Genomic DNA, 27,164 nt, shown 5'->3' with positions numbered 1-27,164 from the left:
TGGCATAACAAAGCTTATTAAGAAAATGTTCTGCATCCTACTTTGGTGAGTGGCGTCTTGGGTCTTAAAAGCTTGCAAGCAGCCATCTAAGACACATCAGTTGTTCCCAACCACTTGGAGTAAAGGAGAACGAAGAACACCAAAGACACAAGGAAAGTATTGGCCCAAGAGACAGAATGGGCCACATAAACCAGAGACTTCATCAGCCTGAGACCAGAAGAACTAGACGCTGCCCGGCTACCACCAATGAACGTCCTGACAGGGAACACAACAGAGGGTCACTGATAGAGCAGTAGAACGATGGGATGTAGAACTCAAATTCTAGTAAGAAGACCAGACTTAATGGTCTAAGACTGGAGGCGCCCTGGAAAGCATGGCCCCTGGTCTCTCTATCACCCCAAAACTAAAACAATTTCCGAGGCCAACTCTTCAGACAGGGATTGGACTGGACTGTGGGACATAATGTGCCTCTTAGTCAACTAGATGCAAGAGACCAAAGGGGCGGCTTCTGTCCAGAGGTGAGATGGGAAGGCAGATAAGTTTAGGAGCTGGTTGAATGGACATAGGGAATCAGCGGCGGAAAGGAGGAGTGTGCTGTCACAGAACGGGGTGAGCAATTAGGGTCACATAACAATGTATGAAAAAAAAATTCTGTATGGGGGGAAAAAAGTTGAGAGGTGATAAAAGGTACAGTTTGTGAAGAAAAATGACATGTCTTCATGACTTACTAAATCACTAGAAATCATAAGAGAAAATCACTAATAAAAAAGGATTTATAATTCAATTTCAAACTAAATTTTGGTCACAGAATATCTGCTAGAGGTTGTCAATCTAAAAGCTCATCTAAGTTTGTAACTGCAGGTCCTCCCATTTGAAAAATATATCAGTGAAGCATACACTGGTCTAATAAGATCAATACTTAAGAGAGAAGAGAACTTAAGATTTAGTTCTTTCTGATTTCTCCCAAGCTGACAGTAAGGATTTTTAATCAATGTTACAGATTCTGTGAAATGTGATTTAATATTTGTGACTAACCTATAAGGTGCATCAGTGTATACTTTTAAAACAATTAAGATAATGGAGCCCCTGGGTGGTGCAAACATCCGGCTGCTAACTGAAAGGTTGGAGGTTTGAGTCCACCCAGGGGCATCTTGGAAAAAAGGTGTGGAGATCTACTTCTGAAAAATCAGCCACTGAAAACTCTAATGGAGCAGAGTTCTACTCTGACACACATGGGGTTACTATGAGTCAGAATCAAAATGACAGTAACTGGTTTTTAAGTAAGATAATACCAAATAACTGCACTTCAGATAACTTTAGATTTCACAAACATAAAAATATGATTTCCTTAATGAATGACCTTTCAATTAAATTTGTATTCTGATAAAAATTAATGTAATAATTAATATTATTTTTTTTAGTAATTATTATTTTCTAAAGAACAATTTAGTTATATAAAAGCTTATTTAACAAAACAGAGATCAGTTACCAAACACTTTCAAGGTAGTTCAAAATACTATACCTTGTAGTTCCCAGACTTTCAAAGGCATCATTTCTTTGCTACTCTCAATCAAGTATTTTTGGAATGCTGTCAGATTCTCTGTAAGATCTGAATGTATTTCCCTGCAATGAGAATATTAAGTAACATTGTCATCAACTATCACAAATCATTATTCAAGCAGTATGTTTTTCAAATTAATTCTTCCAAATAATTAAAAACAAACTGTTTATCACTAAGATAAAAATAAATTGTGATTCATCTACTTCATCCACAGTCCTTAAAAACGAGGGAGCTCCATGTGTGTACTTTTCCAGTGTGTAAAACAAAACGAAGTCTGTTGTTGTTAGGTGCTGTCGAGTCGGTTCTGACTCATAGCGACCCCATGCACAACAGAATGAAACACTGCCCAGTCCTGCGCCATCCTCACAATCGTTGTTATGCTTGAGCCCACTGTTGCAGCCACTGTGTCAATCCATCATGCTAAGGGTCTTCCTCTTTTTCGCTGACCCTCTACTTTACCAAGCATGATGTCTTTCTCCAGGAATTGATCCCTCCTGACAACATGTCCAAAGTATGTGAGATGCAGTCTGGCCGTCCTTGCTTCCAAGGAGCATTCTGGTTGTACTTCTTCCACAGATTGACTAGGTATGGTGAAAGGATACAACCCTGATGCATACCTTTCCTGACTTTAAACCACTCAGTATTCCCTTGTTCTGAAAAACAAAGTCTAGAGGGATACAGTCTTGTTAACATGTTTGCATTACTCGTAAGGAATGCAAGGGTGAAGGCATAAATACTTGTTTTTTATGTTATATATTTTTTTAACATTTTATAAATTACAAGCATTACTTTTGTAATTTAAAATAAAAACTATTTAATACAGAAAGATATTAATGCTTCTTATCAACCTTACAATTCACTATTTCAAAAAGTTCCCATCTTGACACTTAAAAAAACAGGAATAAGATAATTCTGCCTAATATTAAACACATGAGCCTTGGTGGCGCAGCATTTAAGAGCTTGGCTGCTAACAAAAGGCTGGCAATTTGAATCCACCAGCTGCTCCTTGGAAACCCTATGGACAGTTCTACTCTGTCCTATAGGGTCGCTATGAGTTGGAATTGACTCGATGGCAATGGGTTTGGTTTTTCTGGTTTTGGTAATATTGGAATAAAAGATCAAAAACTCATTTTATTCTGTGAAGAGTTAAAGATATTAATAAAAACATTTCTTTTCTCCTAATTTTTGCCATTATGGGGGAATCACAAACTTTCCCTTCTTGTAAATTAGGTAAAGTGCACATAAAACTACAGCCATGTCCACTGAGAAGTATTTAGAGAGCAGGCACCATCCCATTCCTTGTCTTCTATCATCCTGTCAGAAAAAGGGGCACAATTTTAATTTTTGAAAGGTTACTTACATGTGTATAAGAAATTAAGCTCAGATTTTAAAAGGTTTTCAATAGACAATCTATGGCACAGAAATTTAGGGAAGTATTGTCTTTTCTTTTCAGCCATAAAAATAATTTTGATTTCTTCATACTAAAGATTGAATATTATTCATGATTTTTATAACTCTTATTTCTTTTATTCATGTTTAACAAACACTTATATAACGTTTACTATGTACCACGAATGGTTCTAAGCACTTTATAAATAGCTAATTTAATCTCCATAATTCCCATAATAACCTAGTAAATAGATACTATTAGTAGCCCCATTTTACATATGAGGAAACTGAGGTACAGAGAGATTAAAGAAATTAATTGCTCAAGATCACAAAACTAGTAAATGGAAGAATCAGGATAGCAACCCAGACAATCTGACTCCACAGTATGAACTACACTGTGCTGCATCAGTTGGTGTTAATGTTATGATAGTAAAATACATGTCTATTATGATAGTAAAATAGGCGTCTAATCAATTTTAAAACTGATTAAACACAACAGCATACATAAACAGGCCCATTAATAAACTATTAAAGGGGTATATCCATACAATGGAATATTATTCAGCACTTAAAAGGAATGTATTACTGATGCATCCTATAACACGAGTGAACCTTCGAAACACTATGCTAAGTGAAAGAAGCCAGTCACAAAATGCCACATATATTGTATGATTCCATTTATATGAAATAAAATTAAGCAAATTCACAGTGACAGGAATTAGCTGAGTTGTTGTCAGGAGCTGGGATGCAACAGGAATGGGGAGTGACTGCTAACAGATATGGGATTTCTTTCAGGAGTGATAAATCTATTCTGGAATTAGATACTGGTGATGGAGGCAAATCCTTGTGAATATACTAAAAAACAATGAATTGTACACTTTAAAAAGGTGAATTTTATAATAGGTGAATTATATCTCAATAAAGCTGTTATTTAAAAAATATATATTACCAATAAACTTTTTAAGATAAAAAATAAAAGTGATAGTACATACATGAGTCGCTAACATTTTTAAATTAATTGAAAAATTAAAATTGGATCAATTAACATAAATGATGTACAAAATTAAAGCTAATTTTATTATTTATCCTCTTCAATAAAAAAAAAACTTCCTAAACAAATATTCATCATACACTTTATTATTTACCTAACTTTTAAATTAGAATATTAAAATGAACTTAAGCAAAACAATTTACTACTGTGAAGTATGGACAATTTTAATTCATACAGTGATAGCACCATACGGTATGAATGAATAATATGGTTAAAAAAAAACTACAAGGCTACTAAATATTTGGTAATTTATTTGTTGGTTTATGCTTGTCATTTCATGTTTTCAAGGTTTAGCAAATTCTTTTAATATTCAGCCTTTATTTGTGGTACAAATAATTTGGTCTGCATAAAAGGAGAGCGAGCCATGTATTTAACCGACCCAATATAGCCTTCCAAGGTCTCAATTAATATTTTTGTAGTTATCCCAGGGATCTGAGTATTAGAAGTCGAATCCTAATGCTCAACTTAATAAACAAAAGAGTTTTAACTAATGAATAAACTTCCAGTTTTTAAGATTAAGAAATAAAAGTAAGCTTTAACAGTAGATAATTCAACATATGGAAAGGGTTCAAAAGTTTTAACTTGTAAAAAGCTGTTACAAATTAATAAAGAAAAGATGAGCGAAACAAGAAAAAATGAGCAAAGGCTAGGAATAGGCAATTTATCCAAGAATAAACTCAAAGACCAATAAACATATGAAAACAAGTTTAACTTTGCTATTAATAAACTTCTAATATTTGACTGTTTTTGAATAAAAATTACAATATAGTTCAGTCTGTTAAAATAAACGCAGAGTTGTTAAAAATCAAATATCATTTTCACCTACTAAGTTAACTAAAGATTTACACAGTAATGTCAGTGGTTAATAAAGTTCTGGGAAGTAGACCCACATACTGGGATGACTGTATGTATTAGTACAATTTCATGGGCAGAAATTTGGAAATATGTATAAAAAATTTTAAGAAGTACACATGCTTTTATTTAGTTATTTTTATCAGGAATTTGTATTAAAAATCAGAGATATACCCAAATTTGTGCACAAAAATACTGAAGGAAAAAGTAAGGAAATAATCTAAAGTCCTATTCTATGGGATTGTTTCAGTAAGTAATGGCACATCCCACAGGATATGAAAATAGAAGTTGAACAACATGGTTTGACTCTGCAAAATGTCATGGATGCATTTATTTGTTGCTATAAAAATATGTACAGAAAGACTGGAAAGACCTATGCTAAAACAGTAGTAATCGTTCTCTCTCAGTTGTGGATATTAGTGGCGGTTATTTTACAATTCCCACCACGCATCTGTCCATTTGTAGTACTGTGGTAGCTTTCATGTTCCTATGATGCAGGAAGCTATGTCACCAGTCTTTCAAATACCAGTAGGGCTACCCCCAGTGGACAGGTTTTTGTGGAGCTTCCAGACTAAGACAGACTAGGAAAAAAGGTCTGGTGATCAATTTCTGAAAATCAACCGATGAAAATCCTAGGCATCACAACAGAATACTGTCTGATATAGTGCTAGAAGGCACACAGAATACACGCTGCTACAATAGACTCAAGCATACCAACGATCCTGAAGATGGTGCAAGACTGGCAACATTTCATTCTATTATACTTGGGGTCACCATGAGTCAGAGTTGACTTGACGGCAACTAACAACAAAAACATTGTACAATTTTGTGGTTTTTTGCTCCCCAAAGTTTCTGACATTAATTGTGTTACTTCTGTAATACAAAATCTCTCTACATAAAAAAGAAATGTGAAACATCTATCGACACAGCATACTGAATTAATTCCTTTAAACCAAACTTGAGTATATACCCATTTTATTTGTATTCAGACTTACTTTAGTTTCTCAAAGAGAAATCCTTGAACTTCACTTGCTTCAGTCGCATCTTCTACAGCAGTATTATTCACAGCTATATTTTGAAAAACACAAAAAAGAAATATTTCCAGGCCGGAAAAGGATTATGTAATCAAGAATTAGAAGACCTCAAATTAATTCCGTTTGTTTCACCTTTTCTTTGCTGGACCAGTTAATGACACGTACATGTGCACATGCTTGTAACTCCTGAGCGAGCTCTCTCTTTTTAATCAGGCTTGGATGGATTATTAAATATTTAATCACCCTGATTAACAGTTCATCGATTTTTTTCATCATCAAGTTCTACCTTATAACTAGAAATGTTAAGTGCAAGTTCCTGGGAGAAATCCTGGGTTTACCAATCCAGCCAGGCTGAAGAACCCAATCCCTGACAAATATGAGCTCCTGCATATTTTGATACCTGTAAGCAAGGAGTCTTACAGGTGCCTATAGAAATAAATCAAAACTTATGACTTCAAAAAATAACAACATAATGTTTTACAGTCATTTCTCTTCTCTTCTCCTTTACTTACCAAATAATTATAATATACAGTGTGGTAAATCACGTATGTGAAGGGCGCTTTGGTATTTTAAGAACCTGTGACTTCCCGCAGCATGGAGCTGCTCTCCGACTATCAGAGTGGCCCAGCTCATCAAGTACACTTCTCCTTTCTCTCTCTTCTGAAGGTCAGAATCTCTAGGGCTACAGCTAAAACCTGTGGGTTCTTTGATCCAGTCTTCCTTTTCCTCCTTTTTGTTCCCCGGGCAAACATCTACTGACTGCCTACTATGATGCCTGACACCTTGATCAAGATAGACACCAGGAAGGGAGACACAAAAGCACAGATCCCAGAGGCATAACAACGGGGGAGTGCAGACCACTGGGAGCTGGGGGGGCACTTGCCCCTGAGCCCAAGTCCAAGGGTGCACCAGACGAGGCGTGGAATGACATTCCGAGGCACCACAAATATGAAAGGTGCCTGACTAAGGCAGTCGGGCTACAGGTGGAAGGTACTTCTGCTGATTAGTCCCTGCTATCAACATCTATTCATCTTTAAATTGGGGGAGGGGTGCAACTTAGAGACTGTCCCTGGGCACTCATTACCGTTACCTTTCTTACACCAGTGACAGACCCTGCTTGGTGAAAAAAGACAGAGGCAAATAAATATGCATTTTTAATAGTGTGAAGAGCTTTTCTAAAAGTGGGTATAGGATTATACAGAAGACAAAAAAGGAAAAACGATCCTCTGAGAGAGCAGGAAGAATACCCTGTCATCTCAGAGGTACTGACTGATATATGAGTCTTAAAAGATGAGGTCCTGGATATAATGAAAGAGGTCAGAGCTGGGGAGGAGGGATTTCAGGCAGAAAGAATCGCATATGCTAAGGGATGAAAGCATTAGAGGTCATAATGCCTTGGCAGCGCATGCAGGCATTCAGAAGAGAGGAAATTTTTCAGTACAGTAGCTCAGTATTGCAGGACCATAGGGTACAAACAAGAGAAGGCTAAGGGGGGAGTGATAAGGCAGGAAGGGGGATACTGTGAAAAGCTTTGTTTGCTATGCTATAGGAATTTGAATTTATGATGTAGGTAAAAGGAACTACTAAAGGGCTTTAACCAGTGGAGTTACACAGTCAGATTTTCATCATAAGAAGTACATTTTGAAAGCACTGTGGAGATCAGATTGATTAATTGATGCTGAGAGCACTGAAGGCAAAGACCAGAGAAAAGGCCTGTTAGAAGCCCAACACATGTATGCACGTGAGAAAAATAGGAAATGAACTCATGGAGTGGCACTAAAATAGAGGGGGAAGGATATATTCCAAAGATATGTGAAAGGTTGATTTGAGAATTTACTGCATAATTGGTTAATACAGACAATACATACGTGAGCATCTGACTTTTTGAAGAAAATTTTACAAGTCTAAGGATAGTCAGAAAATGTTCTGTTACTATCATGACTATTAATTAAGATACTAAGTTACAAAACATTGTGAAGGTATATACAGGCTAGACAGAAATACACAAAATCTGGATATTATTGTTTTTACTATAGTTTTTCTGTAATTCTTTAACCAAAAGTATTTAAATTAGAGTAATACAGATCTTTATTTGAAGCACATCAGGTGCTAAGTCTGTGATCAAGGCAGGGCCTACATGAGCAGCTCTGAACAGAAAAAGTTGAAGCAGGTGCCAAATCTGAGTGCCTATTTAAGAATGAGGTAAATATTCTTTCTTAATCAAGAATCAGGTATAAATTAATTTCAGATTAACCAGATTACAAAAGACTTCCATAAGAATTGTGAAAAATTCTTAAGTTTATTTAGGTCTCCAGAGTCTATCTCAAGCTAGGATTTAGTTCATAGAACAACTATAGATGAAGACTGGTTTACAGATCACAACAAATTTAATCAATTTACCTCAGCTAAGTAAATTCACAGAATTCTACCATCCACCTTCAAAAAAAAAAAATCATCATTCTAATGTCATTATAAATAAATAATTCAGACAATTCCTAAGCTAATGTGTCACCAGTGGGTTATAGGTTTACTGAGCTAACTGATCCCCTTAGACCCCAAAGTGGCTGGGTGGAGTGCGGGCCAGTCTGAGCTCTTGGGCCTGTCAACTCCAGCCATAAGCATCGATTAGCCCAGTTTACATTTTGTAATATGTTGCTAATAATGCTTGGGAAACTATTAGGTCTAAGCAAAATAATATACTAACTCCTATTTTTGAGGATACAATAATATTAAACACAATGTATTTATTTTCATTTAAAATTAAATTCCAAACTAAGTAGGAAGACACCCACTCCTGTCTCCAACCTCAAATTAATGTACGTGGGATTAAATTCATTAGCGTTTGTAAAAAGAAAAGAACGTAAGTCTCCTAATTTTCATTCTACTCAAATTCAGACATAAAAAACTTACTTTTAACTTGGGTATCATCCAATGCTTTGTATTCTGTACTCTTAATCGCTAGCTCCACACCATAACCAGACAGGTACATTTTCCGTGAGCTCGGTTTCTGTTCAAAAACATTTATTTGATAAAATGAGAAAATACTGAGTTAAACATCTTGTTTTAAATTCAGTATGATTAGTATATTAGAACTTTAGAGGAAACTACTAAAGTTGTTCAATCAGTATGATATATTATTATTTGAGGGTACATTTATACTCTTCCTATGTATTCTATTAAGGAACCAGAATTTGGTTGATGACCACTTCTTTACTTCCCAAAAATTTTCTCGTGACTACTGACTGTTTTAATTACTCTACTATGATGAAAATATATCTGATCATTTTCTGTCATACCATGACAACGTTCCCAGTCTATCTCATGAGTTGTTAATTAACAGAAGATCCAATATAGTCAAGTTTCAACAAAACTGCACTCCTTTAGGGGATGGAGCTCCACAAGATTTGCCAAACTAGCAAATGTTATTCATTTGCTTGTTGTCTAGATGCAGGGCGACCAGAGTGTCATCAACAGCAGACAATGGACAGTAGAGGCAAAGGACACAAAAATTCAGTGCCTTGAACAAGGTAATTAAATTCTTCCTCATGTTTCTAAATGATTAAAATATACCAAAGGCTGCAAATTAGTATCTCTTCTGGCAGTAGGCTGCACTTGTCTAAAACTGATTTGTCTGAAGTAGTTATCATCAAAATTTTGGTACTCAATTTTCCCCTCTCTATGAAGAGCAAATATAAAATGTACTTCTAGAGATATACTGAATATATCATGGACTGCCAAAAGAACTAACAAATCTGTCTTGGAAGAAATACCACTACAATGCTCCTTAGAAGCAACGACAGTGAGACTATATCTCACATACTTTGGACATATTATCAGGAGGGATCAGTCCCTGGAGAAGGAAATCATGCTTGGTAAAGTTGAGGGTCAGCAAAAAAGAGGAAGACCCTCAACAAGATGGACTGACACAGAAACTGCAACAATGGGCTCAAGCGTAACAACAATTCTGAGGATTAGGCAGGACTGGGCAGTGTTTTGTTCTGTTGTGCACAGGGTCACTGTGAGTTGGAGCCGACCTGAGGGCACGTAACAACAACAATAACAACACCATAGCAATAAGTACTATGAAATCTTTAAAACAGACTAATGTGACAGAGTATGATGGCAGTGGGAGGCAGGAAGAGTGGGAGATAAGACAATAGGGTTCACCAGAAGCCTGAATGTGACAGTCAGTTGTGCAAAGTCTTATTCCATGCTTAGGACTTTGACTTAAGATTTACTATCAGTTTACCTAGTAAATCAGATTTCCCATCATGAAATACTTTCATTAAAAATAGTTATATTTGTAAGTCCTAGTTAATATTGTACACGTTATTACAATATGTTTTCATGTTTATCCAAGTTTTAAATCTGAGCCAGATATATTACAGAGGAAAGGGTTATAAATATTATTCCCCCTAGAACAGACAAAGAAACCCAATATGTTTTTCCATGTAAAATTCACCTGTTTAATAGTTGTGTTAAGTAAAAAAAACAAAAACAAGAAATAACTCTTCTGCTGAAACTTATTACATAAATCTAGTAATGAAATTATCGAAGTTATTTTTCTACAGCCAGAATAAACTTGGAAAAAATAAGCATGTACCTGAATATAATGTCGAAGAACATAGAGAATTTCTCCACTGCGAGCTTTTTCAGACAATACTTTGTGAAATTTACTAAAGATTCTGGTACCCATTTCTGCATAGAGAATAACCACTGGTAATTTCTCTTTTTTTGTAGGAAATTTATGATCACCTTTAAACAGGTAAGGTCTGGGCCTGAGATGAAAAGAAAATGCAAATTTTAAATGAATTGAAAGTTAACAAGATTTCAGAAATATACCATGATACTTTATAGTTTTTGTTTATCAAAAATTTATAGGATTATATACATAATCAGAGAAAAAGAATTTAAATTGCCTGTGGTGATTTTGTGCATGCACCTTCTACTAAACGATAGAAATTTTGTTACCCCAAAAATAAATCTTAAAAATCCTTTATTTTCCAGCAAGACTACCTTTAAATACTACTATATAATGGCAACATATTTTCAAGGAAATAAAAGTTGTTTTCCTCAACTGAAAGAATGTTATTTTTTTATTATAGCTTATACATCCTGAAAATGGCTTCCAAACACTTAAAAAACAGGCATTACTTTAGACAAAGAGTACAGTACTTGGTATGAACAACAACTCATTAAATTTTCAAAGACAATGTAATAGAAGCATCCTATGGTCTGGAACCATCATCATAAACGAAGACTTTAAGTGATACTTTCTTGTCAGGCACTCTGCTAGACTCAGGTCCTGGGGCGGCACAAACGGTTTGTGCTCGACTACTAATCTAAAGGTTGGAGGTTAAAACCCATCCAGGAGCAACATGGAAACAAGGCCTGGCAATCTGCTTCTGTAAAGACTACAGCCAAGAAAACCCTACGGAATAGTTGCACTATGTAACACATGCAGTCATCGTGAGTCAGAATCAACTGGATAGCATCGGGTTTGCTTTGGTGCTAGATTCTTTGTACTTATTAGCAAATTCTGTCTTCATAATTCCTTTAGATATTTACCATAATCTGCTTCAAGTTAAGGTTTCTAAGCCTCACAGAAGTTAAATATCTAGGACAAGAGCAAGTAAAAAAGCCAAAATTTCAACTTCCGTCTACGAAATAGCAAAGTCCATCTTTCCACCGGCATCATTTTAGCAATTTACACAGAAAATGACAATTAGGATAAGGGTGTTGAGAAATAACCTGTTATTTAATGAATTCAGCTCCCTGCATCCATTCAGTCATTTACTGCCTTTAAATAAAAAATACTGATGAAAAGAGAGAAAGAAAAAAAAAAGAGAGTGTGAATAACATCGCTGTAGCATGATGGTGAAAAGACTATAGGTTCTGAAATCAAGTAAAACCAGCTGAAAGGCAGGTAACAAGCCAATTTTTAAAAATTTCTAATATTGGAATTATTATACTCAGATTATAATACTAGCCTACTGTATTAAAAAAAACTAAAGGCAATGAATCAAAATTTTGAAAATTCACGAAAAATCTGGAAAATGTGAACAAGGAACTGGAAACTATAAAAATGTGAAATGGTAGATTTGGTAAAAGGAAAATACTTCTAGAGTTAAAAAGAAAAAGATTAGACATAGCTGAAGGGAGAACCAGTGAGCTGGAAGACAGTCCATAAGTACTGAAAATGCAGCACAGTGAAAGAAAAAGAAAATGCAGAGGGGATATAGAGGATACAGTGAGAAGGTTTATAAAACATTTTATTGTTGATCCACAAGAGAAAAATAAATAAAGGCAATACTCAAGGAGATAATGGCTGACAATGTATTAGGACTAATGAAAGATATCTATGTACAATTCAAATAGCCCAAGAAGTCTCAAGAATAATAATTAAAAGAAATCCACACCTAGATTATAGTGAAAATACAGAAAAACAAAGAGAAAAGCCTTAAAAGTAGCATGAAAGAGAAAAAGAATCTTGATCACCTTATAAAAAAAATGACAGATTTGCAGAGGAATTGCATAACAATATAAGTCAGAAGACAATAAAATGCCAATGCCAATGCCAATGATGAAGGAAAAAACAAACAGACCTACCAACCTGGAATTCGATACCCAATGGAATTTTTTTTCAAAAACAAAGGCGAAATTTTCATAATAAAATGGTCAAAAAATATAAGCAATATAAGGACAATTTTAGGTAAATAAAAACAGATTTAAAACACTAGAAGACTCATAACAAAGGAAATACAAGACAAATGAAAACTTATCTCAGAGGCAAGTCTAACATGCAAGAAAGAAGAGTAAAAGTAGTGCATATGTGGGTAATGATAAATGAATATTGATTATATAAAACAGTATTAAAAATGTCATGGGGGCATTAATATATATCCAATAAAATATATATAGTAAGAATAGCATGTGAATCACAAAATGGTAAGGGAAATTAAAAGATTTTAAGGTATTTGCAATGTTACTTTAAGTAAATGCCCATCAGAAATCTATATATACCTACAAAAGGCAAGTAAAAGAATGTTTAAAACAGCACTATTCATGATAGCTACAAACAGGAAACGACCCAAATATCCAACAGTAGACAAGCTATAATATGTTCAGAAAATGAAACACTATAAAGCAATGGAAATGAATAATTTCTAACAACTTGCACATAAAAAATAAAAGACTCTCACAAACATAATGCTGAGCAATTTAAGTCAGACATAAAAGAGTAAATAAACTATAATCCTATCTGTAAAAAATTAAAAAAAAAAAAGGCAAAACTAACCTAGGGTATAGGGAGTCAGGATAGCAATTACCCTCGGAGGGTAGTGGCTTGATGGGGAAACTGAGCAGGCTGCTGGGGTACTGATAATGCTCTAATTCTTCAATTGGGTACTGGGACACAAGGGTATGTGCAATTTCATTCAGTTGTACATTTAAGATTTTTGAATTTTCTTACATTTATGTTAAGCTTCAATAAAAAGTTTACATTTAGAAAACAAAATAGAAAACATACGCTCAAAACAGAGGATTAACAAAGCTGACAGTTGCTGTAAGATTGGGAACTAACAGAGATGTTAGTGGTCAAGCAATGCTGTCAGACATTGGAGGCTCTGGTGGAGAAATCTCACTGACAATTAACACATCTAACTGAAATACCAGAAAAGTCAACCTTTAGGAAGAAGGATCACACCCTAGACTAGGGTAAGGTCTAACATAGCCTAAACTCAGGATCTGTCAAGATCTGCAGGAAACGACACCTTGGAGGTTGAGTTACATCAAGTTACAGGGGCTGGTGAAATACATTGCATTGGACACATCCATTCTAAAGAGGCTTAAAACCAAAGCTATACAATTTCAAGGTGATTAGCCAATAACTAAACTTCCTACTAAAATAAAACTCAACACTCCTAAGAGCAAGATAACAGAATCTAGAGTCTCTATAACATATCATCAACAATGTCCAATACATAATAAAAAGTACTAGACATGTAAAAAACAGGAACATGTGACTGGTAGACAATAAAATAAGATTTCAACAGAAACCGACCCTATTACGGCCCAGACATTAGATGAAGCAAACACTTCAAAGCAACTACTATAAGTACGCTCAAAAAAAGAAAATACATTCTAACAATTAAAGGAAAAGTCTGGTCTTAGTGAGTCAGGAGATAAAATCTCAGCAAAGAAATGGAAAACATAAAAGATAATCAAACAGAAGTTCTAGAAGTGAAAACAGAATGATTTGAATGAAAAATTAACTAGAAGGGCTAGAGGCAGGAAATGGCAAAAAAGCTAACAAAGACAAACCAACAGAAGTTATGCACTCTGAAACAGAAAGACTGAGGAAAAAAATGAATGAGACTCAGGGATCTGAAAGACAGTCTCAAATGGAGTAAAATACATGTAACAAGAGACTCAGAAGTAGAAAGAAGAGAGAACAGAAAATATATTTGAAGAATGGCTAAAATTTCCCAAATTTGATTAAAACATAAAACAAACTTAGTGAAGGCAACCAGCATAAATGCAAAAAAAAACTAAAAATGAGGCAGATCATAACCAAACTACTGAAAATCAAACATAAAGAGAAATAAAAAGACATCTTCTAGTATACAGGGGAATAAAATGATAAGAATCACTATTTAGAAACAACAGATACCGCAAGAAAATGGAACAATACCTCTAAGCTAGAGATCAAGCGATGCTGGAAGAAAACCACCAAATCTCTATATCCCGCATATCCTCCAAAAGCTAGGGTTTTTCAAATAAATGAAAGCTAAATAAATTGTTATCAACAAGAAATGCTACAGGAACTTCTTCAGATTGAAGGGAAAAGATACCAAATGCAAACCTGGATCTACATGAAAGGAAGAACACCATAAATAATTAAGACATTGCTGTTGATGCCTTAACAAATCTTTACTTATCAAGTCAAACATATTCTTCTAAGTCATCTCCCAGATACTTTATTATTCTGCCATTCATATTGTGCTCTATAATCCACCTAAACTTCATTTTGGTGTATAATATATGTATGTATATATACATATATATTCTTTCCTATAAGAATATCCAGTACACCCAGCCTCATCTGTGTAAATATTACTCTTCTGCAATGCCACATTTGTCATAAATCAAAAGGTCTATGCCTGCTCTCTGTACTGTTCCACTGGTCAATTTGTGCCAATACAAAACAGTTTAAATAACTGTTGCAATGTCTTCATATCTAATACTGTACATGCTCTAGTTTTTTTCTTCTTCAAAATTGCCTAGACAATTCATGATACTTTGCTTTTCTACATACATTTTAAAAATAGCTTGTCAAATTTCACAGGCCTGAGGAATTTCAATTAGGCTTATACTGGATCTACAGATTCATTCTGGGAGAACTGTTATCATTATAATACTGCATTTTCTAATCCATGAACTGTTAGATTTATTATTTCCTTTTACATTTTGGGGGTTTCACTTATATTCTTCTAAGATATTAAGATGTATGCTTAGAACATTTTCAGCATTTCTTTTCTAATATATGCATCTAAGTGTAAAATGTTTTTCTAAGTACAGTATTAGCTGCATGTCATCAATTTTGATGTGACATTTTTACTGTCATTAAGTTCAATTCACAGTATTTTCTGGTATTTGTTAGGAGAAAATTCCCCATGAGTCTCTCATGTTTTTGCACAGCTTGTGAGGAAGGCAGGGACGGCTTTGTTCCAGACAATCTTTTTCAGGATGCTTGTACAGTGAACAAACAGCCTTGGAAGATAGAGCGTCTTCCTCTCAAGGAAAGAAGACTTGCTTACAGCGTTGGAAGATAAAAGTAATGCCTCACTCCAGAATTCACAGTACCTCTAAGTTCATCTTCTTTCTAGTCAACCCCTATTTGCACCCAGACCTTTATTCTGGAAGGGCCAAGTACAAGTGGGACAAGGAAATTTTCACAAAATTTACAAAGACTCATTACATCCTTCACCTTGGCCTGTGTGGGCCACTGTAGGAGGACATGGCCAGAAATGTACTCAATGAAGTGGTTATTATCTTCATGATCTAGGACCATGTCAATCCAACACAAGAATCCAGACTGAACCAAAATTAAATTTGCATTCCTGAGGTTCCCTTTTGACAGAACAACTACAATGAAGTCGTGCCAACCAGGAAGATCTGGAGTTACCGTTAGGGGAAAAAGATAATAACATCTAGCAATGATCTGTCCATTGAGGGGAGCAACATCTGCTTTTGGTTTTACATAGCTGGTGCTAGGCGGAACAGTAGCAGCCCAACAGATACCATCCGTTTTCAGTTTTTAACTTAGGTGAACATATCAATAACCTGACACAGGTATTTCGAGAAACCACCGTGAACTGAAGGCCCCACTGAGTCAGTGGCTTTACATCAGGTGGTGAGGTGGGGTAAAACGTTTGCCTCCAAGGGGTATCTGCCATTTTTCATGTAAACCTGAGATCACGCTGGGACCGGGTCTCCTGCGCTCTTGAGTCTTTCCATTTGACCAGAGAGACTTATTAGGCCCCTTCATCCTTGCTGGTCACTGACTCCTACTTGATCTATCCTAAAACAGAGACGTCAGGGGGTGAAGACCTCCACTGGGCAGGTGTTCAGTTTCAAAGCAGCTTAACAGATGTTCTTTTAAAAAAAAAAGAAAAAAGAAAAAGGGCATCTCACCGCTCAGTCAGGTATGTAGCTCTGTTTTACTGGAAAATAGCCTCTCTAGGAATTTAAGCAATTCAAGCAATCATTAAGTCTTCAAAGTTGTGATTTTCCTTTTTTCTCCTGGGATTCTATGCCATTTCTGCTGGACCACCTGTGAGTGGAGTACATGTGCCGGCCTCTGCATGGAAGAATCCCCTCTGGACTTCATGAGCATTTGTAACACTCACAGAATAAGCACATAAAATAGCAATAACCACTGATGCACTTAGATGTGGGAGCCAAAGCACAAAACAGCACATCAGTCCAGACATCATTTTAACATCTTTTCCTCACTGTAAGCTCCTTCCAAACCCAATCAGGTGAATTCACACACCTTTTCCTATAGGAACATGGATGAAAGGGCATGTGTCAGGGACTACAGCAACAGCCATCAGAAGACAGCTATCATCCAGCCAGGAGCACAGGGAGTCCAGGTGGCAGGGAAGGCTAGTAAGGAAGAAATTTCAGTGTCAGCCTCTTTTCCTCGCCAACCCACAAGGCCCTTGTCTTTCCTCTAGAAAGCCACGTGTCTATTAACATCCCACCCTGTCACAAATTTTCAAGAACTGTGAAAGGTCTAAGGTTTGATTTTTACCATACTTACAAACTAATAAGCTTAACCTTTAATTGTTGCATAGATTCTGGCAGAAACATGAAACTACTGGATCAAAGACAACGGACTTTACTGCTCACAGCAGAGCAAGCAGCATGAGCAATATGCTTGCTCCTAAATCCTACAGGGGAGGGGGTGTGACAAAATACAGACCTAGATAGATACTACAAGCGGGTGTATGCTGCATTTGAGGGACACTTGCTGAGCTTGGGAAGTCAGTCTTTTATAGCAAGCAATGAACAAAACTGCTCTTTTTTCCTGAAAGGAACTGTTACCTTATCCCTCAAGGTTGCTCCCTTCAAACACAACTCCGGGACATGGCTCAGGTAAAGAACAGTCAGGGGTCTGCATTCTTGGTACACCCAGCAAGAACATGAAAGAACTCCCAGGTCCCATAATAGATTGCCTCTCCCAACAGCTTGATGTGAATATTTTTTAATCTTTAATATAGTTAGTTTCTATAAAATAAAAATTGTATAAAATAAAACCTGACACCAGAAGTCCTTAACAATATAATAAATTTTGAAGGTTACCAGAAATTATCTTAAGAAATATACTAGGGCTGATAATTTCACAGTGATTCTACTACTGCTGTAAAGAAATTGATAAATCCTACTCTAACTCTTCCAGAGTAAGAATAATGTGGTTACCTAATTCACTCTAGGAAGCTAGACTGACTCTCATTAAAAAAATTAAAGATGGTATAAATAAATCTATAACCAATCTCATTTATTAAAATATAAGTATGAATTTTAACAAGAAAGTATTGTTGTTTTTAGTTGTCACAGAGTTAACTCTAGCTCATGGTGACCTTCTATATAACAGAATGAAATGTTGCCTGGTCCTGTGCCACCTTCATAATTGTTGGTATGTTTGAGTCCACTGTTTCAGCTATTGTGACAATCCATCTCATTGAAGATTTCCCTCAATTTCACTGGCCCGCTACCAAACATGATGTCCTTTTCCAGTGATTTGTCTTTCCTGATGACCTGTCCAAAGTAAGCAAGCTGAAGTCTCACCATACTTCCTTCCAAGGAACATTCTGGTTGTATTTCTTCTAAACTAATTTGTTCATTCTTTTGGCAATACATGGTATATTCAATATTCTTCACCAACAACACAGTTCAAACCCATCAGTTCTTCTGTGTTCCTTTTTCATTATCCAACTTTCACATACATATGAGGCAACTGAAAAGACCATGGCTAGGGTCAGGCACACTTTGGTCATCAAACCGAAATCTTTGCTTTCTAAAACTTTAAAGAGATCTTTTACAGCAGATTTGCCCAATGATGTACATTGTTTGATTTTTTGACTGTTGCTTCCATGGGTGTTAATTGTTGTTCCAAGTAGAATGAAATCACTGACAACTTAATTTTTTCTTCATTTATCATGATGCTCCTTAGTGATCCAGTTGTAAGGATTTTTGTTTTCTTCAAGTTCAGGTATAATCCATACTAAGGGTATCACCTTTGTGCTTCATCAGTAAGTGCTTCAAGTTCATCACTGTCAACAAGCAAGGCTGTGTCATTCAAATATTGCAGGTTGTTAGTGTGTCTTCCTTTAATTCTGATGCCACATTCTTCTTCATATAGACTGGCTTCTTGGATTACTTGTTCAGCATACAGATTGAATTAGTAAGGTAAAAGAATACAACCCTGCTACACACCTTTTCCAATTTTGAACCACACAGTAACCCCGTTCTGCTTAAACAACTGACTCTTGATCTGTGTATAGGTTCCACATGAGCACAACTAAATGTTCTGGAATTCCCATTCTTTGTAATATTATCCATAATTGTTAGCATCCATGCAAATGCCATCTGTCATTTTGTCGTACTGTGGTTGCCTGCGTGTTGCTATGATTCTGGAAGCTATGCCACACGTATTTCAAATACCAGCAAAGTAACTTGGTGGACAGGTTTCAGCGGAGCTTCCAGACAAAGACAGAGTAGGAAGACAGGCCTGGCTACCAACATCCGGAAATTAGCCAATGAAAACCCTATGGATCACAACAGAACAAAAACATAAGCAATCTTAATTCAACAGAAAAATAAGATAATCCCACATCATTGAGTACTTTTTCCTAGAAATGCAAAGAAGGTATAATACTTAAAAATATGTTAACATATCACTATGTCCAGTAAGAAAAACTCTGTATTCATTTTAATATATTAAAAAAATATTTGATAGAATAAAACAATAGTTTCTAATTTTAAAAACTTGGAAGATTATAAAACTTGACTTCAAGTTTTAGAAGTAGGTATGAACAGAGAGAAATATCATGTTCTCTGATGAGTCAATATAATAAATAAACCAATAGATCTAACATAATTCTAGTTAATACCCTACTAGGACTATTTTTTTGGAGGGGCAACTTGGGAAAAAAAGGACTCTAATGTTAATTTGGAAGAACTGACAAATGCAAAGAGCTAAGAAATTCTATAGAGCAAAAAACAGTGATGAAGAGGAAATTATCATATCAGATACTAGAATGTATTATAAAACAATAAATCCTAAAACAATGTGGCACTTGTACAAGAAACAGATAATAGGGAAGAATAGTTACAAAATAAACCATAATATGAATATAATCAATACAGTAATTGACTGGTTATCTAGGAAAAAAATCTGGTTGGATCCTTACCTTTTGATAAAGTACAGGTGGATTATAAAAGTTTTATGTAAAATAAAAGAGAAATCTTTAAGAAAGCTACTGGAAAATATTACTAAAATCTCTTATTTCCAGTTTGGGAAAATTTGTGTTAGTATAAAAACAATGTCAAGATCACATACACACACACACACACACAATACTTGGCTACATAAAAACAAAACCTTTCTATATATTAAAATCAACATAAAAGTATTAAAAAAATTAGAAAAGGTTTTGTAACAAGTGACAGAAGAATACAAATTACTAAATATACATTACTAAACAAATATATATTACTGCTTAATATATAAACAGTTCTTCCACAATTAAAGAAACACCTATTATCACTTTTTAAATTATAAACAATCAGGCAATATGGTATACACTGGCAGGTGCTGATGCTGTAGAAGTTAACTGCCATCTAGGTGGTACCCCAATCATGCCGACCCAACGCACAACGGAACAAAATGCTGCCCAGTCCTGCACCATCCCCATGACTGGCTGGCAATCAGACTGCTGAGATCCATAGGGTTTTCAATGGCTCATTTTCAGAAGAAAAGCACCAGGCCTTTCTTCTTAGTCTGTCTTAGTCTGGAAGCTCCTCTGAAACCTGTTCAGCATCTTAGCAACACACAAGCCTCCACTGACAGACGGTGGTGGCATGTGCAGTGCACTGGCTGGTAACTGAACCTGGGTCCCGTGCACAGAAGGGGAGAATTGGTACTGCAGTGTAAAAACCACTTATAAATTAATAATTTTCTTCTGATTTCTGACATGCATTTTTTAAATACTTGCAAAATATTAAAAAAAGTGTTTTTAAAGAATACATTATAACAAAGCAACTCCATCAATATTATTGTTTTTATTATTATTTTTATTCCCCAGGTACACATTCAGTTTATATTTAAAGAGATATATTACAAAAAATCTATAGCTTTGCGTGTGTATTTGGGGAAAAAAAACAAAAACCTTATATTAAAAAAAATCTCATTTTATGGCATTATAATTTATATTCTAAAAGTTAATCAAGACAAAATGAGGAAACTATTTACTTTACAAAAGGATATAGACTATTAGCTGAGAAACAGTAATAAAACTTTCAATAAAGATCTGCTATTTCAACCCTCATCTTAATAAACCACTTCTTTCACAACAGACTATAATTAATTTACCTTGAAGCAGCCTTCTTCAGGAGCTTTTTAATGTCGTGAATTTTGCAGGTGTGCGCCGTATGGATAACCACAAATGCATTACAGCCATCTGGTGGTGGCTCATCAACCGCAATCTACGATTTCAAGGATTACACTCAGCTACAGTAGTTGATTATTACAATCTCATTTTAAAAACTCACATATTCCTTTGATTAAAATAACTCATCAACTATTAAACTATAGCTCTAATTAAAGTAAAAAATGCCTCTATGTAGGCATAATCAAAGATACATATAAAATCAACTTTACACTAGAAAACAAATGCTTCAAAGTTGTTGCAAAAATTCTATTAAAATTTTCTTTATAGTTCATTTCAATGATTTGTCCTCATAATTTTCTTAACCCAAATAACTATAAAAATTATATAATATACTAAATTATATTATGATTAATGATAATATGATCAGGTATTAAAAATTTATAGTTCCTTTTGAACCAGATGTTAATATTAAGATAGCTTTATGAATGTTGTTAGCATATCTCTTTGCCAAATAGAGTTTTGGTATTTTTACACACCTGCTGAAACATCTGAATAGTTGGAGAGTATGCCCTTATGGAGATAGAAAACTTTAAGAGATTGATGTGCAAATTGTCTAGGAACTGTCCAGCTTTCTTCAGGATTAAGTTGTAGTAAGAGTAATCTGATTCTATAAAAAAAGTGAAAAGAAAAGGATGTTAGTATTTTGTATTTAACACACTGACACATCCCCCACTGTAAAGCTAACTTAATCAATGTCATAGAATTATATTTTATGTTGGTTATGGATGGTGTTAGAGATAAATAGAAAAATCAAGCTTTTTATTATATTATTCATTCTGTATCTTCCAGTGATATCCAAGGAATCAACACAGGAACAAGTGAAAATCTTGTCATTAAAATTTGGAAGATGCCTGCATGTCAGACCAATGTACTCTAAGACTGTGGGGTTATATTATAAGGATAAGATACAGGCATAGGTCCTACCTACAATTTAAGAGGAGATTAAGAATAGCATAAAAAAGTTAAACAGCAATATTACTGTCAATAAATTTTAAGTTACATATATGAATAATTTCTACTGAGATTTAGTACATACGATTCAGATTCATAGCGACCCTATAGGACAGAGTAGAACTGCCCCATAGAGTTTCCAAGGAGTGCCTGGTGAATTCAAACTGCCGACCTTTTGGTTAGCAGCCATAGCACTTAACCACTACACCACCAGGGTTTCCTTAGTATGTATAGTCAAGTGAAATTAGCATGGCTAGAATGGTTTAGGTGACAGAATTTGAATTAGACCTTAAAGAATAAGATAAATGCCACCTTGTCTGGAACTGGAACAAACTAACATGAGCTGCTTCTTTCCTCTTCTACATCCATTGCCAGAGATCCCAAAAACAAAATAGAGAAGCATGGATCCTAGAATTTAACTATAAAACTCTAGGATACCCCTGGTGAGACAGAGATCATTTGGATGGGAAAGGGCAGAATAGAATGGCAGCCTAGAACTGAAGACAGGGGTCTAGGGGCCCTAATGGGATAAGCAGGGATAGAACTTTCTATTTGTGCCCTTTACTTTTTTATATATTGCCCTAGGTATGATTATCTGCACTGTTGCCACTGTGTCAGCAAACCACAGAGACTTTCCAGTGCCAGCCAGAGCTGGTAAGTTAACAACAGGTTCTCAGGAGTTCAGCTGGTACAGGCATCCACAGGTTGGCCCTTGGAAACTCTCTGGTCATTTCTTCTCTCTCATACTTCTTGGCAGTAGGTCACTGAGGGAAACTTCTCATACCCAAAAAAAAAAAAAAAAAAAAAAAAAAACCCACACAGTTGAGGCAGACGCAAAGCAGTTCCCTAAGGATCAGACTACCTTGATGCAAAAAGGGGTGACAAAAGGGGTATGGTTGAGATAGGACTGTAATACCAAATATTCTCCTTCAGAGGGAAGAAATGGTTGCTCACTGGAAGAAAACACTGTGGAGGTAAGGGAGACAGAGGAGACTGGATTGTCTACCGACTGCTGTAATGTTTACTCCTTGCTCAAAACATGCTGGGCCTTTGACCCTCACGTCCTCTCCCTACCACAACCCACTCAGTGTGCAAGCGTCATCTGACCCTCTGTGTCACTCTGTGGGAAGTGGGGCTTAGAGAGCTAACACAAATCTGCTCACAATGTGGTTACGACTTTTTCTGTGAGTAATAGTCTTCTGTCTCTGATCCAAGGGTCTCATGTCTTCTGTCTGAATCCATAAAACTAATCCATTAGCTTGCAAATAATGTGAAATCTTGGACCCTTTATAGTACTTCACAGTTTTGGTGACAAAGATAAAATGTTAACAGACACACAGATTCCGGAAAAAGAAACACTCTACCCTGTGGGCCAATTAATGGGACTTGACAGAAGTTCTTGGAAACTGATAGCAGACATACTGACCAAACTGTATAGTTGATTAAACAACAAATGGTCATCCTCTTCATTGCTTGTTAATGAAGGGGAAATGAGGATGGGTTTATAGGCCAAGCATTGCAAAATAGGTTCAAAGACATCTGCCTGAACAATGTCTTGGTTGTTAACCCTCCTCCATGAAAATGGATTACCTCATCAATTGGTCTTTCAATTGGTGGTCTCAAGACCACCCCACTGTAACAAGTACAAAGACCTGCCTTGGGTTAGGGAAAGGCTTGACCTCCTCTAGACAAAATTAGAGATGCACACTTACACTGAGTGAAAAGGAGGGAAATTCATGACCAGTGTAGTCAGAAGGCTCGCAAATCATTAGACTTTGGCTAATTCACCTAGCAGAGGAGGAGACAAAACACATACTGCAAATAACAGCTGCTAAGACATCTGTAACTCAACTCCTCCTGTAGTCTGCCATGCCCACCTTAGATCCTTTCAAAGACGACAGTTAAAGGTCTGAGAGTTTATTACAATGGCTGGTATAAGGGGGTTATGGCCTACTTGGGAGAATGCCCTTAGTCAGTTATAAAGTCTTTCAGATCTGATCCAGGAATCTCATGTCTCCTTGAAATTTTAGCAAGCTAAGTCCCTAGCTTGTAAGTATAGTTTAAAATAAAAAAAAGATCAGCCTTTTCACAATTATTGACAAAAAGCCCAGAAATGATGATCAGAAAACAGGAGCATATGAAAACAGTTCTGAAGGCAATTAAACATGAAAACAGTTCTGAAGGAAATTAAACTAGAACTACAAAGAAGAAAACACTAGAAAAATGTAGATTAAATTAGAAGTAATACAAGAGTAAACAGACGCCAAGGAAAACACAGTAGGTGAAATAGAGGATGGGGTAAAAAGAAAACAAAACAATTAAAAAGAAGCAGGTAAGAAAAAAGATTTGAAAGTAAATGATAAATACTTAAGTCAGGCAAAACAGTTCTATCATATGTATCATCAGAGACCTCAATAGAGAAAATTAAGGGAAGAAAACAGAATAAAGAAAACTATAATCAAGGAATCTCTGCAAAATTAAAAGGAGTAATGAACCTACATAATAGGAGACACCATTTTACCTGCAGGGGATAGAACGGATGGGATTCAGAATAGTCAACACTACAGTATTTTCTAGTAAAACTATGGGATCCCAAAGATTAAAAAACAAACAACAACAAAAACTATGAGCATCTCAGCAAAAGACCTAGTTACCTATAAAAGTAAAAGAAGACAGGACTGGGCACATGACATTGAAAAACAGTATTTTATGCCAGAGAACAAATGGCATAACATTAATAAAATAAGAGAGACAAGGTGAGCTGAGGAATTTATAGCCATGCAAAATGTGTGCTTGTATGTGTGAAGAACTTATAGTCTATTATTCCCATGAGTTCTTACTGAGACATGAACTAGAGCAACCTTCAAATAATCAAGAAATAATTGGAAAAACTGCAGCACAAATTTTGATGGTGAGATCTGAATATACTTAACTGTAGAAATCAGACTAAATTACTGGACGAAAAGTGACACGTTTTAAATATAAAACAGGTATCATATTTTGTACACAAATGACATGCAAGTTCTACATTTGTTTACCAACCACATTTACCCCCTGCAAGGTATTTTCATACGTATGCTAATGCTAATTTTTTTACAGCAACATGTAAAAAAAAAATTGGCATAGCTCACTTATGAAAATACCTCACGGGGGACTGCGGTAAAAACGTAGAACTTGTGCTTTATTTGCATAAAAATACGGTACATTGAAAATAGAGATAAAGTTGAAAGTGGAAAAAATCTAAAAAAGAGATCACATGCAAAAACTAATAAGCTCATCAATGCTGGTGTATTAATATCAGAACAAATAGACTTCAAGACACGAAATATTATGAGATAAAAAGGGACATATCACAATAATAAAAGGGGCAATTCATCAGTCAGCCATAATTATACTATTTGCCTGGACCAACAGAGGAAGATGAAGAGTTAGAAATAGAGGGGGGAAATGGAATGTGTGGCTAACTGCCTCCATGAACAACTGCCTCCTTTGCCATGAGACCAGAAGAACTAGATGGTGCCTGGCTACCATCACTGAACATGTTGATCAAAGATTCTATAGAAGAATCCTGATCAAAACGGGGATGGGGGAGGGTGGAACGCAGAAGAGAATTTCAAATTTTCATGGAATCCAGACTTTCTGGAGCCACAGAGGCTGGATGAACTCCCAAAACTACTGCCCTGAGAAAATCTTTAAACAGTAAACCAAAACTATCCCCTGAAGTCGTCTTAAAACCAAACAACAGTTTAGCTTAACTAGTAAAGATTGTCTGCCTTGAGCATTGTGCTCTTTTAAGATCTATCTATACGGGATCAAAGTGACAACAGAAACTTGAATGATTAGATAGTAAACTCATGGGGCAGTGAGTTTATGTTAATGAGGGAGGAACAATTCAGAAAAGAAGGGTAAGAAAGGCTGTGCAAGTTGAAGAATATGATCAATGTCAATGAATCATACATGCAGAAAGTGCTGAAGTGGTGTATGTTTTGCTGTGTATATTCTCAACAACAACTACTAAAATAAATTATTAAAAAAGACATACTTATAAATGGGTATACACCTAATAACAGAGTCTCAAGATACATGACGTGAAAACTGGTATAATTAAAGGGAGAAACATAAAATTCCACAATTATAGGAGAATATTTTAATACTCCTCTCTCAGCAACTGACACACACCAAAAAAAAAAAAAAAAGACAAATCAGGAAACACATAGATAACCATATCAGTCATGCTGATTTAATGCACATTTATGGAACATCACATCTAACAACAACTGCAGGATACACATTGTTTTACAAAAATAGACCACACGCTGGGCAAAAAAACTTCTCTCATTGATTTTGAAAAAACTGAAATCGTACGAAGTTTATTCCTTAAATACAATGAATTACATAAGTAATCAATCATAATAAAACCAAAAAATCCATTTCTATCAGGTAGATTCCAACTCACAGCAACCCTGATGGACAGAGCAGAAATGTCCCATAGGGTTTTCAAGGCTGTAATTATTATGGATGCAGACTGCCACATCTTTCTCCCACAGAGCAGTGAGTGGGCTTCAACTGCCAACCTTTCGGTTAGCAGCCTAGCACTCAATAACTGTGCCACCAGGGCTCCTTATCAATCACAATAAATCCGTTGCCATCAAGTCAATTTCGACTCCTAGCAACCCTACATATCTAAAAAGTCCAAAATATCTGGAAATTAAACAGAAAACTTCTAAATAATTTAAGAGTTAAAAACTTAATCACAAGGGAAATTAGAAAATAGTTTTAAGTATGTTACAATTTAAATACAGTATAAATTTTTTTTAGGATACAGTTAATACTTAGAGAAAAACATATGGCTTTAAATGCTCTTATTTAAAAAAACTTAAAATTAGTGACCTAAAGGTATACATTAAAAATATCAGAAGAAGAATGAAGAAATCCAAAGGAAACAGAAGGAAAGAAATACAAATAACAACACAGATAAAAGCTGAAATCATCAGATGAACAATGGAAGAAATTAACAAAGCAAAATCCCGGTTACTAAACTGATTCACTAAATTGAAAAACGTCTAGCTCAACTGATCAAGAAAAAA

At 35.4% G+C, this 27,164-nt stretch overlaps 1 protein-coding gene across 1 annotated transcript in view; it reads right to left on the bottom strand.

Moving 5' to 3' along the window:
• Positions 1–27,164, bottom strand: part of UGGT2 (UDP-glucose glycoprotein glucosyltransferase 2) — a 189,255-nt gene that overhangs the window by 142,285 nt on the left and 19,806 nt on the right. Inside the window, exons 3-8 of the mRNA XM_004371389.2 lie at positions 21,603–21,733; positions 21,048–21,160; positions 10,491–10,665; positions 8,798–8,894; positions 5,849–5,921; positions 1,523–1,623 (exon numbers count right to left, since the gene is read on the bottom strand). Of these exons, the coding sequence (XP_004371446.1) occupies positions 1,523–1,623; positions 5,849–5,921; positions 8,798–8,894; positions 10,491–10,665; positions 21,048–21,160; positions 21,603–21,733 (690 nt within the window). The remainder of the gene's footprint in view (positions 1–1,522; positions 1,624–5,848; positions 5,922–8,797; positions 8,895–10,490; positions 10,666–21,047; positions 21,161–21,602; positions 21,734–27,164) is intronic.

The sequence above is a fragment of the Trichechus manatus genome, unplaced genomic scaffold, assembly GCF_000243295.1.
Source record: "Trichechus manatus latirostris isolate Lorelei unplaced genomic scaffold, TriManLat1.0 scaffold00013, whole genome shotgun sequence".
NCBI lineage: Eukaryota > Metazoa > Chordata > Mammalia > Sirenia > Trichechidae > Trichechus > Trichechus manatus.
The sequence above is the reverse complement of the archived record's forward strand: the minus strand, read 5'-3'. Positions and strand labels throughout refer to the sequence as shown.